General features: G+C 42.8%; 1 protein-coding gene across 1 annotated transcript; it reads left to right on the forward strand.

Moving 5' to 3' along the window:
- The first annotated feature begins 31 nt into the window (after window positions 1-31).
- Window positions 32-7,691, forward strand: BHLHE40 (basic helix-loop-helix family member e40). The gene is made up of 5 exons (XM_020810364.3): window positions 32-498; window positions 725-794; window positions 1,345-1,452; window positions 2,398-2,521; window positions 4,346-7,691. Exons 1-5 carry the CDS (start codon window positions 413-415, stop codon window positions 5,206-5,208), a joined length of 1,251 nt encoding a protein of 416 aa, XP_020666023.3. The 5' UTR covers window positions 32-412; the 3' UTR covers window positions 5,209-7,691.
- Window positions 7,692-17,975: the final 10,284 nt, after the last annotated feature.

The following is a 17,975-nucleotide window of genomic DNA, read 5'->3' on the forward strand; positions in this document are numbered from 1 at the left end:
GACGGGGCGGGGGGGGGGGGAAGGCAGGTCGTTCCCTCCCTCCGGTAGCAGCCAGACGTGCCTGGAGTCACAGGGTAGAACACGTCGCTCCAGTCCACCCACTCGCTCAGATTTAACCCAGCCTGCCGCCTGCAGCTTGACTCCTCTCAGCTCTCCCCGTTCACACAGCCGTCGAGTGGCTGCAAAGTGGAGGGGCAGGAATCCTCATCGCCGCCGCCGCCGCTTGCCTCCCGAGGAGCGCCACACCGTCCCAGCCAGCGCCTTGGCTGGTCTTTTGCTTTGCCAGGGGGTCCAGGAGCTGGGTGGCCGCGGAGGAGATCCCGGCTCTCTCCTTGGCTTCCGATTGCCAGCCTTTCACCTCTGGAGAGATCTCGGGTTGGCAAAAAAAGAAACACGAAGCAGACCCAGTTCGATGGAAAGGATCCCGAGCGCTCAGCCGCCGCCGCCGCCACCTTGCCTGGGCACGCTGGCTCCGCTAGAGAACAACGAGATGCCAGGGTAAGCCAACCTGCCAAGTACTACCTGCCGCGAGCTGTTAAAACATCACCTTGGAAAAGGGAGGGAAATCTTGCTTTCCAACCCACTCTAATCCGGCTGGGTTCGGGTAGTGGTTTTTCTTTTCTTTTCCCTTTTGTTGACAGTAATTATTTCAGAAGCTTGGGGAGGGGAAGTCTTATTGGGAGATAATGAAGAATAAAATATGCACTTTCCCCCTCATCAACAGGTTGGACTTCGCTCACATGTATCAAGTTTATAAACCTAGAAGAGGGTTAAAAAGAGGCGACGATAGTAAGGTAAAATTACAAAGCTTTTGCATGCTCTTTTTGCATCTTTGGTGAATGATTCTGGCCCATTTAGAGAAAGTTTAACGCACCCTTGGGATTCTAAGATGTCCTGCAAAATTACTGTTAAGTAGTTTGAATTATTTTTAAAAAGTATTTTCTGTCTAATATTTTACTTTTGGAATTATACTTGCAGGAGGAAGGATAGTGGAAGTTTTTTAAAATAACTGTTCCGTTAATAGATTTGGGTTGGGGTTTTTTGTGTGTGGGTTTTTTTGGGGGGGGGGGGTGTAACATCAATGAAGCAATTCTTGTGCAGTTGTAGCCTAAAGTCCTTTTCTGTGCAGGAGTGTAATAAAAGTGTACAACCTTGTGATTAAAAAAAACTAAACTCTGGCGTTAAAAAGATTTTCCTTTTATTCTGACAAAAGGTTTGCATTCTCTTCCATTCGAGTTGGAAAGAATGGACAGGAAACAGTATCTCTTTTGATGTTGCGATATCACTTTTTATCCAGACAGAGTGATAGATACAATTCTTGTTATTTTCCCTTTTCACTTCCAGGAGACCTATAAGTTGCCCCACAGACTGATAGAGAAAAAAAGACGTGACAGGATTAATGAATGCATTGCCCAGCTGAAAGATCTCTTACCAGAACATCTCAAACTTACAGTAAGTGACAATCTGGCCATTGTCCAAACCCTTCTTCCTTTTGGGGAACTGGTAGAGTTTACTGGATTTTTTGTGTGCAGGTAAAGGTGCCATCTAGAGATTTTCTAGAGAATTGCAGATTAAAGTGAGGAGGTTTGTGTCGGCTAGGATTACCATGAAGGGCTTCCTGTTAGCCCTTAGTTTTATTCCCAGGGCAATAAATTTAAGAACTTGACTGGATGAAATTGGAGAAGAGGGTGCATGAAAGCTGGCAGGATAAGGACTGTTTGTCAGCAATTAGAACATTTTCCTGTGGATTTGGCGGTGCCCTCTTGTCCATATTGTCAGATGGTTGCTTTGGATTCTGAGGCTGAGTTTTGATTGGTTGAAGAATGCCGGTCTGTTTAGACCACCACTCCGTGCATCCTGTTAGGGAACTTCGCACCACCATATCTTCCTGCCACGTATACTTAAATGGGGAGGGGGTGGATTCCCCCCCACCCATGAATTATTCAGCTCTTGTTTTGGGAAACAGGTTTGCATATATCAGCAATTTTAGTTTTGTTACGGTCAGGCAAATCTGTCAGTTTGATTCCTGTTCAAAAGCAAGGTGCCGGCAGGGGCAACCAATCTAATCCAGAAAACATGGATTTCCCGCTCCATCTGCCCTCTTATGTGGGTGGGTGGCGGTATCCATAAAACTCTAAGTGTAGCTGTTGATATCACTTTCCGTGTATGTGTGAATTTTTGTTGTTGTTGTTAAAAAGCTTCCAACAGCTTTCAGTCCGAATGAAAACACATGTGATCAGATGAATATTGCCTTACGTTTTCCCTCATTTCTGTCCACACCTGCCTGCATGCATCTCTGCCCATTCCTCACCCACCTCTCCCTGTCCCAGGAACTATCAGTCTTTGTTCAGTTCCCTGTGTTCAAGCCTAAATCCAACATTTCCCCCTTTTCCTCAGACATTAGGACACTTGGAAAAGGCGGTGGTTCTTGAGCTTACCTTGAAGCATGTTAAAGCACTAACGAGTCTGATTGAACAGCAGCAGCAACAGATCATTGCACTTCAGAAAGGTTTGCATACTGGTGAGTACTCTGATCAGGCTAATATTATCCTAATCAGAAAGTCCTATTGAGGAGTGTAAGTATGTGTGTGTGTGTGTGTGTGTGTGTGAGGGAGGGAGGGAGGGAGGGAGGGAGGGATGACCGTTGTTTCCTTTAAACCATGATCATCTCTCAATTATTCTGACTATCTGGAGTAGTCCAGTTAATTTCAGTGGAACTGCTGTGGAGTAAAATCATTGATTTCCGTCCCTGACCATTTTTGAAGGGAGATGTCGAACCTAGTCCCTAAATGTTGATCCTCCACCCTTTTCATTAAAAACTAGCTCTTTATATGAAACCTGATCATGTTTTTGAAAGGTTGGTTGGGCTACCAGCTCGTTTCATGTTCAGATCAAGAGGACTTCTTGTCAGAGGCACTTCTTCCCAGCATGTTATTGCGCTAGCCTAGACGCCTGGAACAGCTCATGTAGCTCCTACCTACCCAGATCCTTCCCTCCCTCTTTCTCTGAAGTGACATAGAGCTTTCCTGCTCCTCATACTCTCTGCCACCCACCCAGTCGGCTCCACCTGCCCAGTTTGGGCCAGAAGCAGAGAAGCTGCAGCCCTCTAGCTGTTGGGGGATTCTCGTTCTATCCTTCCCATCTAACCAGAGAGTAAGGGATAGTAGGAGTTTTCGTTCAGCAGTCTTTAAGTCTTCTCTATCTGATCTTTGCTATTTCTTTAACAAGTGCTGATTTTTGTCCTCGTTACATTTTTTTCTCCTCATTTTTTCTTGTTTAAAATGTTATATTTTGACTTGGACATTTCTACGGGTCCATTTGCACAGATGGAGAACATGCGGTGCTTCAGATGAAGTGGGACTGCAATTCCCATCCTCTCTCGCCATGGGCTAGTCGGGCTAGGGCTGATGGGACTTGCAATCCAGCAGCATCTAGAAGAACCCCTTAAGATAGTCCCTGTCAAATTACTCGCTATGTGACTTGCCACTTATTTGTGTTGTGAGGACCAACAGCAAAGGGGCACATGGAATTCCTTTGAAGAGGGGGAGGTCTGAAGAGTGATTATGTGGCAGGTAGTTACTGTGGTTTTCAAAGCAACCTCTAGAATTGCTTGCCCCTTGAACTGTTGTGAGGACTGTGATGTGGCTTCTGTTAGATCAGCTTATTTGTAGTGAAGTTGGCATAGTCACACTGACGTCTGAAGTGGTTTGAGATCTTCAAGATACTAAATCTGCCACTAAGAGAACAGAAAACTAAATTCTGAAATAGAACCCCAGAAATGGTTTATTTTCATTCCACACCTACCAACTACACTGGAGTTTTTAATAATAAAGACTAGTGAGGTTTCTCTCTCTCTCCCCCCCCCCCCTTGTGTGTGTGATTTCAAAAGCTCTTGTCAGGCAAGAAGTGGGATTCTAGTACAATGGAAAGTTTTGCCACTGATTTTAGTGATTTGAATTTCATCTTTAGAGGTTCAAACAGTTGCCCAGTCAAAGCTTTCTCAAGTACTGATCTCAAAATAGTTATTTTTAAAACAACAAACCAAAAGCTGAAGTAGAAACCGTATACACACTTATCTGGAAGTTAGCTGCAGTGAGTGCAAATGAAACTTGCTTTCTTTTGAGTGAGCATGCATGCAGTTGAACTGTTACGGTTGAATTATGTTTATATGGGCTGAAAGAGATTAGCAAGTTTTAATTGGTACAGGTTTTTGTAAACTGCAGCCCACTTCATCAGCAGCAAGATAGTATCTAGAAATAGTTCTAACTTCTGTTTTATTTTATCCTTTTAACCTTTTCCGACATACTCAGATTTTAACTTCTTCTCACTGCTCTTATTTCCTCAGATGAGCTGCCACCAAGGAGCCTTGATTCTAGCCAGGAGGTGTTTCGGTCTGGTTTCCAGATGTGTGCCAAAGAAGTGTTGCAATATGTGGCCAAACATGAGAATGCCAAGGAATTGAAATCTTCACAGCTCATCAGCCACCTACACAGAATGGCTTCTGAGGTTCTGCAGAACGGAACTAGCCGGAAGTCCGGGGATGCTGCTCCCAAACTTATGGACCTGAAGGAAAAATCTGGTTCTCTGACCAAAGCTGCTGAGGCCCATGGGAAAAATTGTGTGCCTGTGATCCAGAGGACTTTTGCTCACTCCTGTGGAGAGCAGAGTGGGAGTGACACCGACACAGACAGTGGATATGGGGGAGAACTGGAAAAAAGTGACTCCAAATCTGACACCCAGTATTTTAAAAAGGAGTCTGAACTCAAGTACGCTGTACAGGAAAGAATCAGTGCCATCAAACGAGAGAACGAGGACCCACCGGCCAAAAGGACCAGGATGGAACTATCAGAGGACGAAGACCATTTTAGTGGTGACATGCTTAGCTCTTCCTCAGGCAGCTTCTTGGGCCCTCACTCCCACCAGCCACCTCTGTGCCTGCCTTTCTATTTAATTCCACCCTCTGCAACAGCCTACTTGCCTATGCTGGAGAAGTGTTGGTATCCGGCCTCTGTGCCTGTCTTGTATCCCAGCCTCCCGGCTTCTGCTGCAGCCCTTTCAGGGTTAATGAGCCCAGAGAAAATGTCTGCTCCTTTACTAATGCCTCAGCGACTCCCATCTCCTGCACCTTCCCATTCTCCAATGGACTCAACAGCTCTGCTCCAGGCCTTGAAACAGATGTCTCCTTTGAATTTGGAAACCAAAGACTAAAGATAGAGTGACTTTCTCTCCAGATGTTCTCCCCCCCCTTCCCCTGTTTGGTTGAGTTTGAAATTATTTCAGGGTTTTCTCCCCACTAAACTGGCTGAATAGGGGAGAATGAAGAAACTCATTTGTGTGTTGGGAAGCCAGGTCGTCTTCTGCTCTGAGCACCCAGGAAAATTTAGGAAAGGCCTTGACGGTATACCCAACTTAGTGAAACAAAAGAGAAAGTGGTTGTTTCTTTTAATTTTTTTTTTAAATATTGATGTGCTTTTTATTTCCTGCCATCTACAGAATGATACCTGATTTAGTCAGCTAGGATTATATTTCTAAGCTGTGAAAGAAAATGGAGACATTAGACAGAGAGAGGGCCTGGGAGTATAAGCAAATGCGATGTTTCTGATGAGCACTTTTCAAAGTAATAATCTAGAGAGCCAAGAGCTAGAACTGAACAGTGTGGGCTTCCCCATCTTGATGCTATAGAGATACAAGATTTTTAATATAAAACACACATGCCGCGCACACTCACAGAGCAACTGAAGCACTGGTATTAATTCTGCAAGTAGCAGTCACTGGGTGATAGAACACAGTAGATGATTTGGGGAGACTTTGAGATGAGTTTCTCATCATGTTTCTGCTGAATAAACATTATGTTTTAAAAGCTGCCTAGAAGTTTTGTGTAGCTTGAGCTGCTAGATAAGGACTTACTGCGTGGAGGGCATTCGGTGGGAATGGCCCATGTATATCCCTGTTCCTTGCACTAGTCATTGCTGATAATAACTACTAGAGAGGAACTTTTGGGACCATCAATAAAAATGCAGAATATTTAAAGAGATGGGCAAACTCTGACTAGCATGAAATAGCATCAGATGAATAATATGGGGATGCCCCTGGCTCTTACAGGATAACTTGAGCTGTTTTCTAGCTGTTAGAAGAGAGAGTCTCCTATCCCCATCCTTCTGAGGATCAGTATAAATTGCTGTCACAGCCAATAGTTTCCGATTGGCTATAATTGTCAGAATGAAAGCCTTACTAAATAGCTCATTGCAGAGCCATTGTGAGCCCCTGGCATGACCAAATTGTTGCCTAGGGCTGATGAATGTTGGAGAATCAAAAACAATCTAATTTATCTTCTCGCCTCCTTTCTTGGACCTCATGAGGATTAAGTGTGGGTTATGTGCCATTTTGTACCACTAAAGGAATAGATGGGGATCCTGGCTATGGTGCAGACTGGATTTGGGGGTTGCAGCCGGGTGGGTGGGTGGTAGCCGAAACAATACTCCCAAAATAGTAGCTCTTATTTCCGGTTTGGACTGGTTCTTTCTTTCCCACCCCCACCACAGTTTTGAACAGCTTGAAGAAATTAAATTTGGAGACAGAAAAGTAAAGGTTTGGCACCTGAAATAACTTACTTATGTTCTGCTAAGGCGGTCCCTTGAAGGATCATGGGATGTTGGCAAGCAATACTTCTCTGCCAGGTGGCAATGACAAATGTTCCTGTGGGCCCTCATGAAAACCAGGTGTGCTTTTTCAGTGCAGTCCTGCAGGTAGACAACAATCATAAGCACTCTTGTTTGATTTCGGAAGCTAAGCAGAGTCAGAGTGGTTAATGTTTGGATGGAAGGCCACCAGGGATTTCCATATAACACTAGAAAAGTATCCTACTTCGGGTAGGTACGATTTTGAAGAGCTGCTGCCAGTCAAGAGTTGACAGTATCGGGTTAGATGGACCAAGAGCCTGACTTTATATTCTTAAAAGTTACACTCTCCCACACAAATCTGATTGTGACTTGCATAATTTGTGGAGTTTCACCTAAATGGATTGCTAGATTCACTGCTCAACTGTGAACCACCTTTTCCTGGGCTAGTTCCCACACAGCGCTGGTGCGCTACAGCACCAAACTAAGAAATTTGAGAACGTATCAGATGAGCCTCCAGATCTACCTTAGACTGAACACATTCTGCATTGATGAAGTACTCCATCTGATTCTAGCTCTTTAGAAATGATAATCCATGTCGAATGGTGGTATCATCTAGAAGTTTTGAGAAATCCATAGAGCGACTTGTCCTATGAGCTCTCATTATGCTATTGCACCAAGTCCTAGAATGCACTGTGTTCAACTGCAAATCGTGTTTGACCATTGTATTTTATTGCTGGATTTAAAAACATTTTTTTGTACACAGTTGTTGCCTTTATTTCTAAAAGCTGTTTAAATGTGTATATATAAATATATAGTACATGGATATGTAAAATAAAATGTTTCAGAAGTCTATTATTTGTAAAACTACTTAAGTACAAAGAAAGTGGGGAAATATGAATGTATTCCTGTTACTTTTAAATGAGGAGAATCTTTTGTTCTTCCTCTAGGAAGAGGTACGAGTGTTTATATTTTTGAACCTTCTTGAAGGTGGAGATATTGTAAATATTTTTATCAGAGTAAATGTTAAGTAGTTGTTTTAAAAAAACTTAATAAAATTCTTTTCCTGTGGAACACGAGTACTGCTTTTCTTTGTGGTTGAGAAACCTCTTGACAGTTATAACAAAATATCGTCTACATTATCTATTAACATCTAGGGAGTGATGCTATAAAGAACAACAGAGAGGTATTCTTTCCAGATTCAAATCAATCGTGGACAATCTTTAATTTACCTTCTCTGTTCCTTTCCAGGAACTCATCAGACTAAGTGGAATCCTTGAGTAGAAGCTGATTTACCATTGAATGCACTGAGTGCAAGAGCAAGATTTCTAGCACAAGAAGATTCCTTCTGCTGGGTGCTATTTATATAGGATGGGTGTGTGTCCTGCTTCACAAACGATAGGTCTACACAAAGCACAGTCCAAGACAATCTTAAGAGAGAGGAGGAGACTTCAAGCTTGCCTGTTCACAATATCTGGAGAGCAAAGAAAGAGGCCCACAGATCACTGCATTGCAATCACTCCTCTTTGGTGGAATATATTTTTATTTACATTACTGCAACATTTTCTAGATTTGCCAATAAATTATAAATACAAATGTTATACAAATCTTTATAATATTTTGCTCTCTTTTTGGTGATGCAGAATTAGCTACCCTCGCAGCTGTAACACCACTGCCCCTAAGAAAGAGGATAATGCAGGGCAGGAAAAGCCACAGACTTGCTATGTTATTATTGTATTTTTACTAGAAACTGTCTTTGTTCCTAACTGGGAGGGTTGAGAGAAGGCCTTGCAAGCAGAACAGAAGGGAGTTTCCTCCACCTCGCCAAATACTTGGGTGCCAGGCCATTGCAAGCACAGAAGTCACTGAAACCGATTCAATTATTTATTTACGATAAATTTATAAGCTACTTCCTCCCCAACGCTTACAGTGAGTAAGAAAGTGGGGGAGGGAGAGCAACAACTCAATTGCCTAGTAATTAAACACACACATACATAACAGTGGGCACTGGGTGTGGAGGCATATGTCTTACTCCTCCCACTGAGGGTACTAGTGGTTAAAACCCCTGCCTGCTGTAATCATTGGGGGAGATGAGGGAAGTGTGTGGGTGCATTTTGGAAGTTGTAGTCCCCCAGACTAACTTTCCCTCATCTTTGGCTGCTTGCCAGAATAGCCATTCCCCCAACGCCTGAGGCGGGAGAGCTAAGACTTAAGTTCAGAGGGTGGGTTCTCATGACGTCATTTTAGAAAAGGGGTCCTTGTGTGACAATTACCACCTGATGTGTCTATGTGTGCACACGTGCAAGAAAGAAAATCACAAGATGTGCAGACGGTGTGCCTCTTCCCACCCCCCTCCAAATGGTGCTGGAAGGCTCAAAGGTGTGCACCACAGGCTCTTTCCTTGGCCTTCTCTAGCTTTTCAGTGTGCCCAGATTGTAGAAGCGCAACATGCATGCGTTTCTGCCATCTGGGAACAGATGACCAGGCTTCAAAGACACCTCCCATACGAAGAAAGCAACATTTCTGCTCCTGTAGCTTCCTTCACACTGAGATTTGTCCTCCTATCCAAAGCTCCAGAGAAGTGGAGCACTCCCCTTAAACTTCAGCTAGCAGGCTGAGGCCTAGCATCTGTGCCAAGTGCTCTTTGTCACCTCATAATAAAACTTTTTCATAGCCCCACGCCATTTCCACTGCCAATGCCTCTCTCCTACTTCCTGTTACATAACTAGCTCTAGGAAATCTTTTACTCCTTCTTACTCCCCACTTCCTAGAAAAGGCAAAAGCTGGCAATTCCTTTTGATTTGTCTTTAAATATCAAAACTGAGGAACTGGAGAAATAGAATGCCTTGGACAACTCAGTATCCCATATGCCTGAAGCCACAAGGGAGACTCTCCAGAATGGAAAAACCTTGGCATTTTCTCTTCTTTATAATTTAAATCTGAAAGCTTTTGGAAACAATGCAGAACACTGTTTTTAATTTAAATTGGACTTGGCTTGATGTAGTTGGCAGGCACAGGGGCTGGCCCAGCTCCTTACAGCCATGTGTAGTTCCCAGGTTTCCTTAGGCTTTGCTTCGTGCTCCAACATGCTGCCTGGGTGTAACTGGCATACATCTCTCTGAGATATATGGATTCTGAGTTGGTTGCATCAGATTCATGTAGGCTCAAGGTTCCTGTGATGTTCTGTTCCCTATTGTAAGAATCTCATCATAGCCCAAAGATTTCCACAGTGGTGGACAGCAGTGCTCTTCCTGATACTTGGCCACAATCCAGAAAGCTCCATGACTGGATCCAGATGCCTTGTGTTGCTTTTGATGCCCACTGCTACTGAATAAACTGTTTTTCAAAGTTTTGTGGGAAACAAGCTTGTGTCATGGCTAGATAGAAGGTTGTGCCTGCCTGCCTGCTTGCTTTTCTAAGAAGGAAAAAAATATATATATCAAAAGTCATGCTAACCATGCCTGCGTTGTTGGGTGTGCCAGTGTAGATCTCCGGGTTATGGTCAACATTTTCCATCCAGTGTTGCATAAAAATAAGGCTTCCAGAAATGTTTAAAAACTGCACCAATCCTTTATTCTCTTCAAATCCATTTGAACTTTTTGAAAATCACTTGTCTGGAAGTAAGCCCCCCTTGAACCCAACATAACATTCATGAAACTGGGATTGCAGTTTTAGTCTCATTTCCTAGCAGCTCAATTTCTGTCTCTTTTTTACTGCTGTTATAATTATCTTATCTAACTGCTTTCAGAATCAGGACTGTAGGTATGATAGTGTTGTAACTACTTGTTCACTAAATATGCAAATCAATGAAGGCAATGCATAATTGAATTCTGTGATGCTTCCCTTTGAGTATTCAGGCTTAGGGTTGAGTTGGAATTTCCATTGTACACAGCACAATCTTATTTACATATATTCTTTGGAATAAGCCTCTTTCCACAAATATATATAATAAAAGAAAAATAAAACACAGGAATCAAAAGTTTCTCACACTTTTAATGCCAACAGATTTATTTTAGTGTGAACTTTCATGAATCACAATATACTTCTTTGGATATATGATATACAATACAGTATTTAGGTCACAGGCTTATATGCACAGTGTACCTGATTATTGGACAGGGATCTCAGTGAATGGAATACAGAAGACCAATTTCAGAGTGAAATGGTATACAGAAGACATGTTGCTCTCATTCAGACTGGAAGGAACTTTCGAAATATTGAATGCAAAAACATAGGCAATGAGTATGGTTACTGGCTAATGCTAAATGTGTGTAGGCATTATTTTCTGCAAATTGAGTTGCACGTTTCAGTATGCAGCAGACAGTACCTATGGAGATGTCTTAACTTACAGCAATTCACTGCTAAAATGTACAGTGGTGCCCCACAAGACGATATTAATTCGTTCCACGAAAATCGCTGTTTTGCGAAACCATCATCTTGCAAAATGCGGTTCCCCATTGGAAAGCATTGAAATCCATTTAATGCATTCCAATGGGGAAAAATAGTCATTGTTTTGCGAAAATCGCCCATAGGAAAACCGTTTTGTGAAGCACGGATCAGCTGTCAAATTTGCTGTCTTGCGAAAATTGGTCCCTAAAAAAACTGTTTTGCGAATCGCGGACCTAGCTGTCAAAATAGTCGTGTTGCGAAAAACGGTCCAAAAAACCCCCCGTCTGGCGAAGCACAGACCGAAACATCGTCCAACAAAAAATGCTCATAGGAAACATCGTTTTGCGAAGCGCTATAGTGATCACAAAAACTCATCATCTAGCGAATAAACCGTTTTGCGAGGTAATCATCTAGCGGGGCACCACTGTATATCTTTTGCATAACTGCACAACAGGATTTTGGCTATAGTATACTAATAAGCTCTGTCTCTTTTCAATCTTTGATTTATAGACTGGAATTTGTGAATACATAAATTTTTGTATACGTACCAGTTCATCTAAGATTGATGTCTGAGTAAACAGATGTAGGGTTGTATTAGTTTTGCTACCTGAAACATGGATGACCAACCTTTAGCTTGGGTACAGATAACAGGAATTGTGGCATCCTGCACTGAACTAGAAATACCTGTGGTCCTAGTTATGGTAGAGTCAACATGTATTCTTGCATTCCTCTGCAGCATTGTGGTGCTGTTTTGCATCTTCATTTAGTATATTAGATCAGGTCTACACTAATGACCCACTGATCAGAACCTGGAAAGTTACTTTTCAGAAACAGTTCATTCTTATTATTCATGGTAGTATTTACAAAGTGATACATTGCCTTTATATTCTATACTGCCTAAAAATTAACTTGCTATTTTGCTTGTTACCTTTCATTACTTATTCTAAAAAATAAATACATAAATATCCCTAAAAGAATGGCATAAAAGTTGAGACATTTCTCTCAAAATGCCTTTTAAAACACCTTTAAATATCTATCAAGGTAATTTAAAAATGTTAGTTGTCTCACCGATAAAGTAATTTTGCACCCATTCATGACATTATTTTTGAAATAACTTTGTTACACTTTCATTACCATAAAAGAGAGTGTGACTCGTTACACATAATATTACTTGTAACTTGTGACTACCAAGGATTACCATGGAGCTGAATTACACTAGTGCTACATTCTCAAGTCTTTACAGAACTGAGAAACATTTCTTCTTTTCTCTACAATTCCCAGAATGCCTTAGCCATGCCAGCTTGGGAATACTGGGAGCTATGTTTTCCAAACCTTGCATCCTGACCACTTTCTTGCTATCAAGTAAGTATAAGCAAGCAAGCAAACAAGCAATGAAGTCAGTGGTTTCGGTGAGTCCATTTAAAACAACTACAAAGCCCATCTATTTTATGCAATATTGCCAATGACAAGGGAGGATGGGAGCTGCAAATACTGTAAGTATAAAATGGTGATTGTCACCCGTTAGTGACTTCAAGAACCGTTTGAGATAATCTGATCTCAGAGAAGGGGAAGGCCAGATACAGCTGAACAGGCACGTGACAAGAACCCCTTGAACCTGGATTAAAAGCATGGAAAAATCCACGGTGGACAAGAATTGCATGAACAAAAGGGAGCTTAATTGTTTTAAAGGCTAACTAACCCATATGAAACGAACTTGAAAATCCCCAGACATGTGCTATGGCAATTATGTAATCAGTGCTGCTAAGACATGGGAAAATGTTCGTTCGGAAGGCAAAAGGGCTTGAATAAGCCTCTCCCCCACCCCCACTCCCCCACCTGTGCCAAGGGAGCAGCCACGGCTTTCACACCTAGCCGATCAGAAGGATGATGTTGAGGCAGGGGTATCAATTGCTCTGACTTCCTCCCATGGAAAGGCCAACATAAGCACCCTCTTATATAACTGGCGAGGCAGAGGCAAGGGTACAGGCTCAGCGGCTTCCCCCGTGCCTGGATGGCCTCCTTCCTTTGCTTTGAAGCCCAGCTCACCCAGCATGCTCTGAGGCCTGTGAGCAGACTCTGCCCTGGCTGAAAAACAACAATCAAATTAGAAGAGGGAGTGCTGCAGCGGGAGGGAGGGAGGGAGGGAAGGGAAGGGAGCAGGAGGCATCAAAGGGCCTCTGTGCAGCTGGAGTTATCAGCTCGTGACGGGGTTGGTTTGCACACTGCCTCCGCAGTTGGACTGTTCAGACAGGGTGTGTTGAGTTCCCCTCCCCGGGCTTGTTTTCACGGTCTCACCCAGCTCTGACCTGCCTCAAATGTTGACACAATGTCACGTTTCCGACTGCAGCCTTTCATGTGCAGCCTGAGGCTAAATACGGCTGCTGGTTCCTGGAAACAGACGTGCCTGGCACCTTTTCAGTAGAAACCCAATCCCCAAGCGGGCTTGGCACAGCAAGCTGAATAACATGGCAATTACTCTTTCAGCAGCATTTTCAACCCATAAATAGGGCTCCCTAAAGCACACTCCTGGAAATACAGCAGCACAAGGCGGGTGGGGGAGGGGGCCTTCCTTTTGGACGACACCAAAGTCATGAAGAAAGCAAACGGGGGAAGGCGATCCCTGATGATGATGGTGCCAGGTGGAACGATCCATGGCATGAATGTTTAATCATTCTCTTGCCCTGATTGCTGTTGCTGCCGGAGACACCAATGTCTAATTTGTGCGTGCATGAAGTTAATGAGAAACCACACCATTTCCTCAATGTTAGGATATCAAGGAATGGGGAGCATGTGGCCCTTTGGATGCTGATGGACTGCAGTTCCCGTCACTCCTCATCACTGCCAATGTCAGCCTGGGCTCATGAAAGCTATTGTTTAACAGAAAGGCCTCACATTCCCCACTCTTGCTATAGGAGCTATCACACCACTACATGTGAATCAGGCCATATGTGAAGGAAACCAGGAAACATGAATCTGGCCTAACTGAATGCCAAGACTCCAACATAACTTGCCAAGGGCCAAAAAAAGATACACAGCCAGCTTCTACTTTGCTCACAACTTTCTGTCCTGAACAGAGGGTTTCCTCACTATCATTCTATTCCATTCTTTCTCCCCTCTCCTCATTTGCTAGTTACATGAAGAACTTCAGCCTCCTCGTGTCATTTTTTTAAATTTGACGAAAGGATTCTTGACCATAGCCACAAAATGTTTTGAAGAGGATCTGGACTTATGTTTCTCTCAGAACCGAACCAACTTTCTCCCTAGGACAGTACAGTATAACACTTTATTTTGCCTAAATTGTGCTCTAGGGCCTTAGACCTAAATCTAATAGGTGGTTCCAACTAAAGGAAATCCAATCAGTTCATTGTTGAATGACAGGCCAACGCTTCTGTAAATGTGTACTTAATTCATTTGGGTCTATCCGGTTGGGAGCTAGAGATTTATTGCTGGCCTTAGAGCTCAGTTCAGCACTAGCCTTACCTACACAAGACCAAATGAAATAAATAGGACTTGTTAGTGGCTCTTGCCAACTTCAACTGGAAGTTCTTCTCTAGGCAGGAATAATGTTGAATTTAGACATCACTGCATGGCAAGGCAAACAAAAAAGGACTCAAACAGAAAAATATTGCTTTGCTCTCCCACACTCAGGCTTGGTTTTTTCTCTGATCACATATTTTTCAAACCGCTTGAGGCATATTCCAGAACTCCTGTATACAAATGCAAGTAAACTGACAAAACTAGCCTTTGTTCACAAAAAAAATCAAAAATACTGCATTTAGATTAAGACAAGTACAGACTCGTTCTTTCTAGGGATGGAAGTGAAACACAGGAGGCAGAGGCCTGACATTTTGTACCATGTCTGTAACCCTGAGAACTCTCTCAAAAAGGAGGTGTAGTTTCACCCTGGGCAATTTAGAGGTAATTGGCAGGCACTCATAATTTTAGCTTTTCACCACCTGTTTGGGAAGCCACTATAGCCAAGCCAACGCCGTTTGCTTGGGTGAAACAGAGAGTCACATCGTCTCAAAGCTGCATATGCTTTCTGTCACATGTAGATATAAAAATAACAGCAATAATGATCATATGCTGTCAAGTCAATTGTGACTTATGTTGACCTCTTTTTAGGGTTTTACAGGCAGGGAACACTCAGACATGGTTAACCATTTCCTCCTTCTGGGGGTGTCCTGGGACTGTGCAGCTTGCCCAAGGCCACCCAGGAGGCACAGCAGGGAGAATCGAACTCTCAACTGCCACAGCCACTCAGCTATCCAGCATGTAGATGCAAGACCCCAAATAATCTAGTGGCAATCTTCGTTTAGGAAGAAGTTTGGGGGAATCAGCTCTATGTTTACACTGTCCAAAAATATATTCTCAGAGTGCTCAAGAACAGTATATTATTATTTCTCTATTACGTGTATGTGCATATAAAGTTCTCAGATCCACTCATTCTCAGAAAAGATAACCCTGTTCAGAGAACCCAAGCCCTCTTGTCACTAACGGGTGCAACAGCAATTGCCGGGTGTTTTGAGAGGGCTTTGCAAGATCCCTTGAACTGTGTCCTAGTACAAAAGGAGCTTTGAAATGAGAAACACGTTGTCATGGCATGTTCCAGGCCAGCAGCCCTAGAATGAACCAGATAATTGCAAATTTGGCTGCCTCAGCACAGAAAGCAAGCAAGCGGTAGAAGTCTCATGTCAAGTCAGCTTCCTCCACATAGATCTGAAGTATTCCTAGAGGCCTTTAAGCATTTCTGAGGGAGAGAAATGTACTCAGGTAGAAAGAAAGCAAATGCCATACCAAGCCTGCTTTCTTTCAGAACTGCATACGGTATTCCTATCTGGCCCTGGTGATAGGTTACACTGCACAAAAACTAAATGTGTCAAAGGGAGAGGGATGGTGTGACTTTTGACAGTGTGTGTATATGTATTTGTGTGTGTGTGTGTGTGTGTGTGTGTGTGTGTGTGTGTGTGTGAGAGAGAGAGAGAGAGAGAGAGAGAGAGAGAGAGAGAGAGAGAGAGAGAACATTGGAAAGAGGACGTAAATGCAATGTGTTTGCATGCTTATTTAATGCATTTTAAATCACTTGACAGGGGGGAAATCAGTTCATTTGAAATGTAGTACAGTTTTGCAGATATCTAAATATTGTGGCTGAAATACCACTAGACATTAAAGGGACTAAGATAAGACTATCATGCTATGGACTTATTAGGAAAAGATAGGTTCACTGGAAAAGAGAGCAATACTTGGAAAAATGGAAGGCAGCAAGGGAAAAAAAAGGGAAACCACATATGGGAAGGATTTATTCAATAATTAAATCCATGTCCTTGAGTTTGCAATTGTTGAGCAGGGCTGTCAACAATAACACCCTTTGGAGGACATCAATTCATAGAGCCCCCATAACCTAGATGCAAATTGACATTATATAACAACAAAGTAATTGGAGATCTCTGTTTCAGATTTTTGAATTTCTGGTTAAATTCCTCCAGCTGTGCAGTTGAAGTGCAGGGATTCACAGAGCAGAGTTTTCCAGATTAGTCCATGCCTCTTTACTTTACTTTACTTTATTTAGACTTATACCCCTCATTGACTGGCACTTTCAGTCTCAATAACTCACTCTGAGACATTAATAGTAGAAAGACTAAACACCATGTTCTTTACTTACAATTGAACAAATCAAACAACAAACTGACAAACATGACTGCTTTCAGCACCAGACTTCAACAGAGTCACTGGTTCCAATAGACTTCAACAGAGGGGGAGAAAACAGAGAGCAGAAAGGCAAGGTTCTCCTTGAATTCTCCTTGATTGACAGTCACCCCAGCCCAGAAAGGTCCCTTCCGGCCACACCTTCCCCAGACAGGATGCAAGTTTGTAAAAACTTCAGCACTCTCAGGGTGATGTATGCTCTGTTAATGATAGAAGACACATTAAAATGAATAATATAATTAAGCAATATTTTAGTGCTGGGAAAAATGGACTCAATACTCTACTGCCCTGATGTGCTTGGAATTTCTCAAGGATTTCCACCCACCTCCCTTGTTTAGAGAACTACATAGCAGCAGTAACATGCCAGGGACAACCACAGGATTACACCACATTTAGGTGTGAAATGAGCACCCCAGCTACTATCTACCTGTGGTCACCTGAGTGGGAAGCATCTGCATCATCTAGAAGATAGTAGGTATGGTGACTGCATAATATTGTACTGAAATCTATAAACCTGTGATCACACAGAACTGGTACTCTAGCAACAGTGGTCAGTATCTTTTGTTTCTAGAGCATACCCTGCAGGTATGGGAAAGGCGTCATTTATTGGCAATTTAGATAAGATGTACATGACATAGAAAGCCCTTTAGTGCTATCTGTCTCCATTTATGATGTTCTCTGGACAAGATGGCATGTGATGACCAGGGGAGCAGCTGAGGCCAGAAGCAGGTGTCAGAGGCAGCCTGTGACAGGAAGAGGGAAATGTGTCACAGCATCAACTTCTTTCACTTCTGGGTTCATGCAAATCAGCTTGCTTTATTCGGTGGTTGATCTTCAGGACTTGCACACAACTCCTTTGAAGTCTGATTTCACAAACCCAGAAAAGCTGTTGACATCACCTCTCTGGAAAATTAAGTTGCCAATTACAGCTATGCCTGGCCTCTAATTAAAAAAAAAGGAAAGGAAAAAAGGGATGACTGACAAGTCTTTCTCTGTGGCCACAAAGAAATTCAATAAAGGCAATGTCCCTTAAAATGAAGCCTCATGTCTCATTTTGTTTCTAAATGGCTGCAGACTTTGTGTTTTGGAACTACAGTAATATTAAAAGAGAACAAGGAAGTGTGGCATCAACAAGAGGATCTGGAGGATTTTATGTACCATGGGACTTGAAGACTAACCTGTTAATGATCTTTTAGTAAACAGAAAACCATTCTTATTTCTGGCTTTTGCACAAGAACTGTGTAATTTCCTTCCTTCCTTCCT

This window comes from Pogona vitticeps, chromosome 2 (assembly GCF_051106095.1).
Source record: "Pogona vitticeps strain Pit_001003342236 chromosome 2, PviZW2.1, whole genome shotgun sequence".
In the NCBI taxonomy this organism is placed as follows: Eukaryota; Metazoa; Chordata; class Lepidosauria; order Squamata; family Agamidae; genus Pogona; species Pogona vitticeps.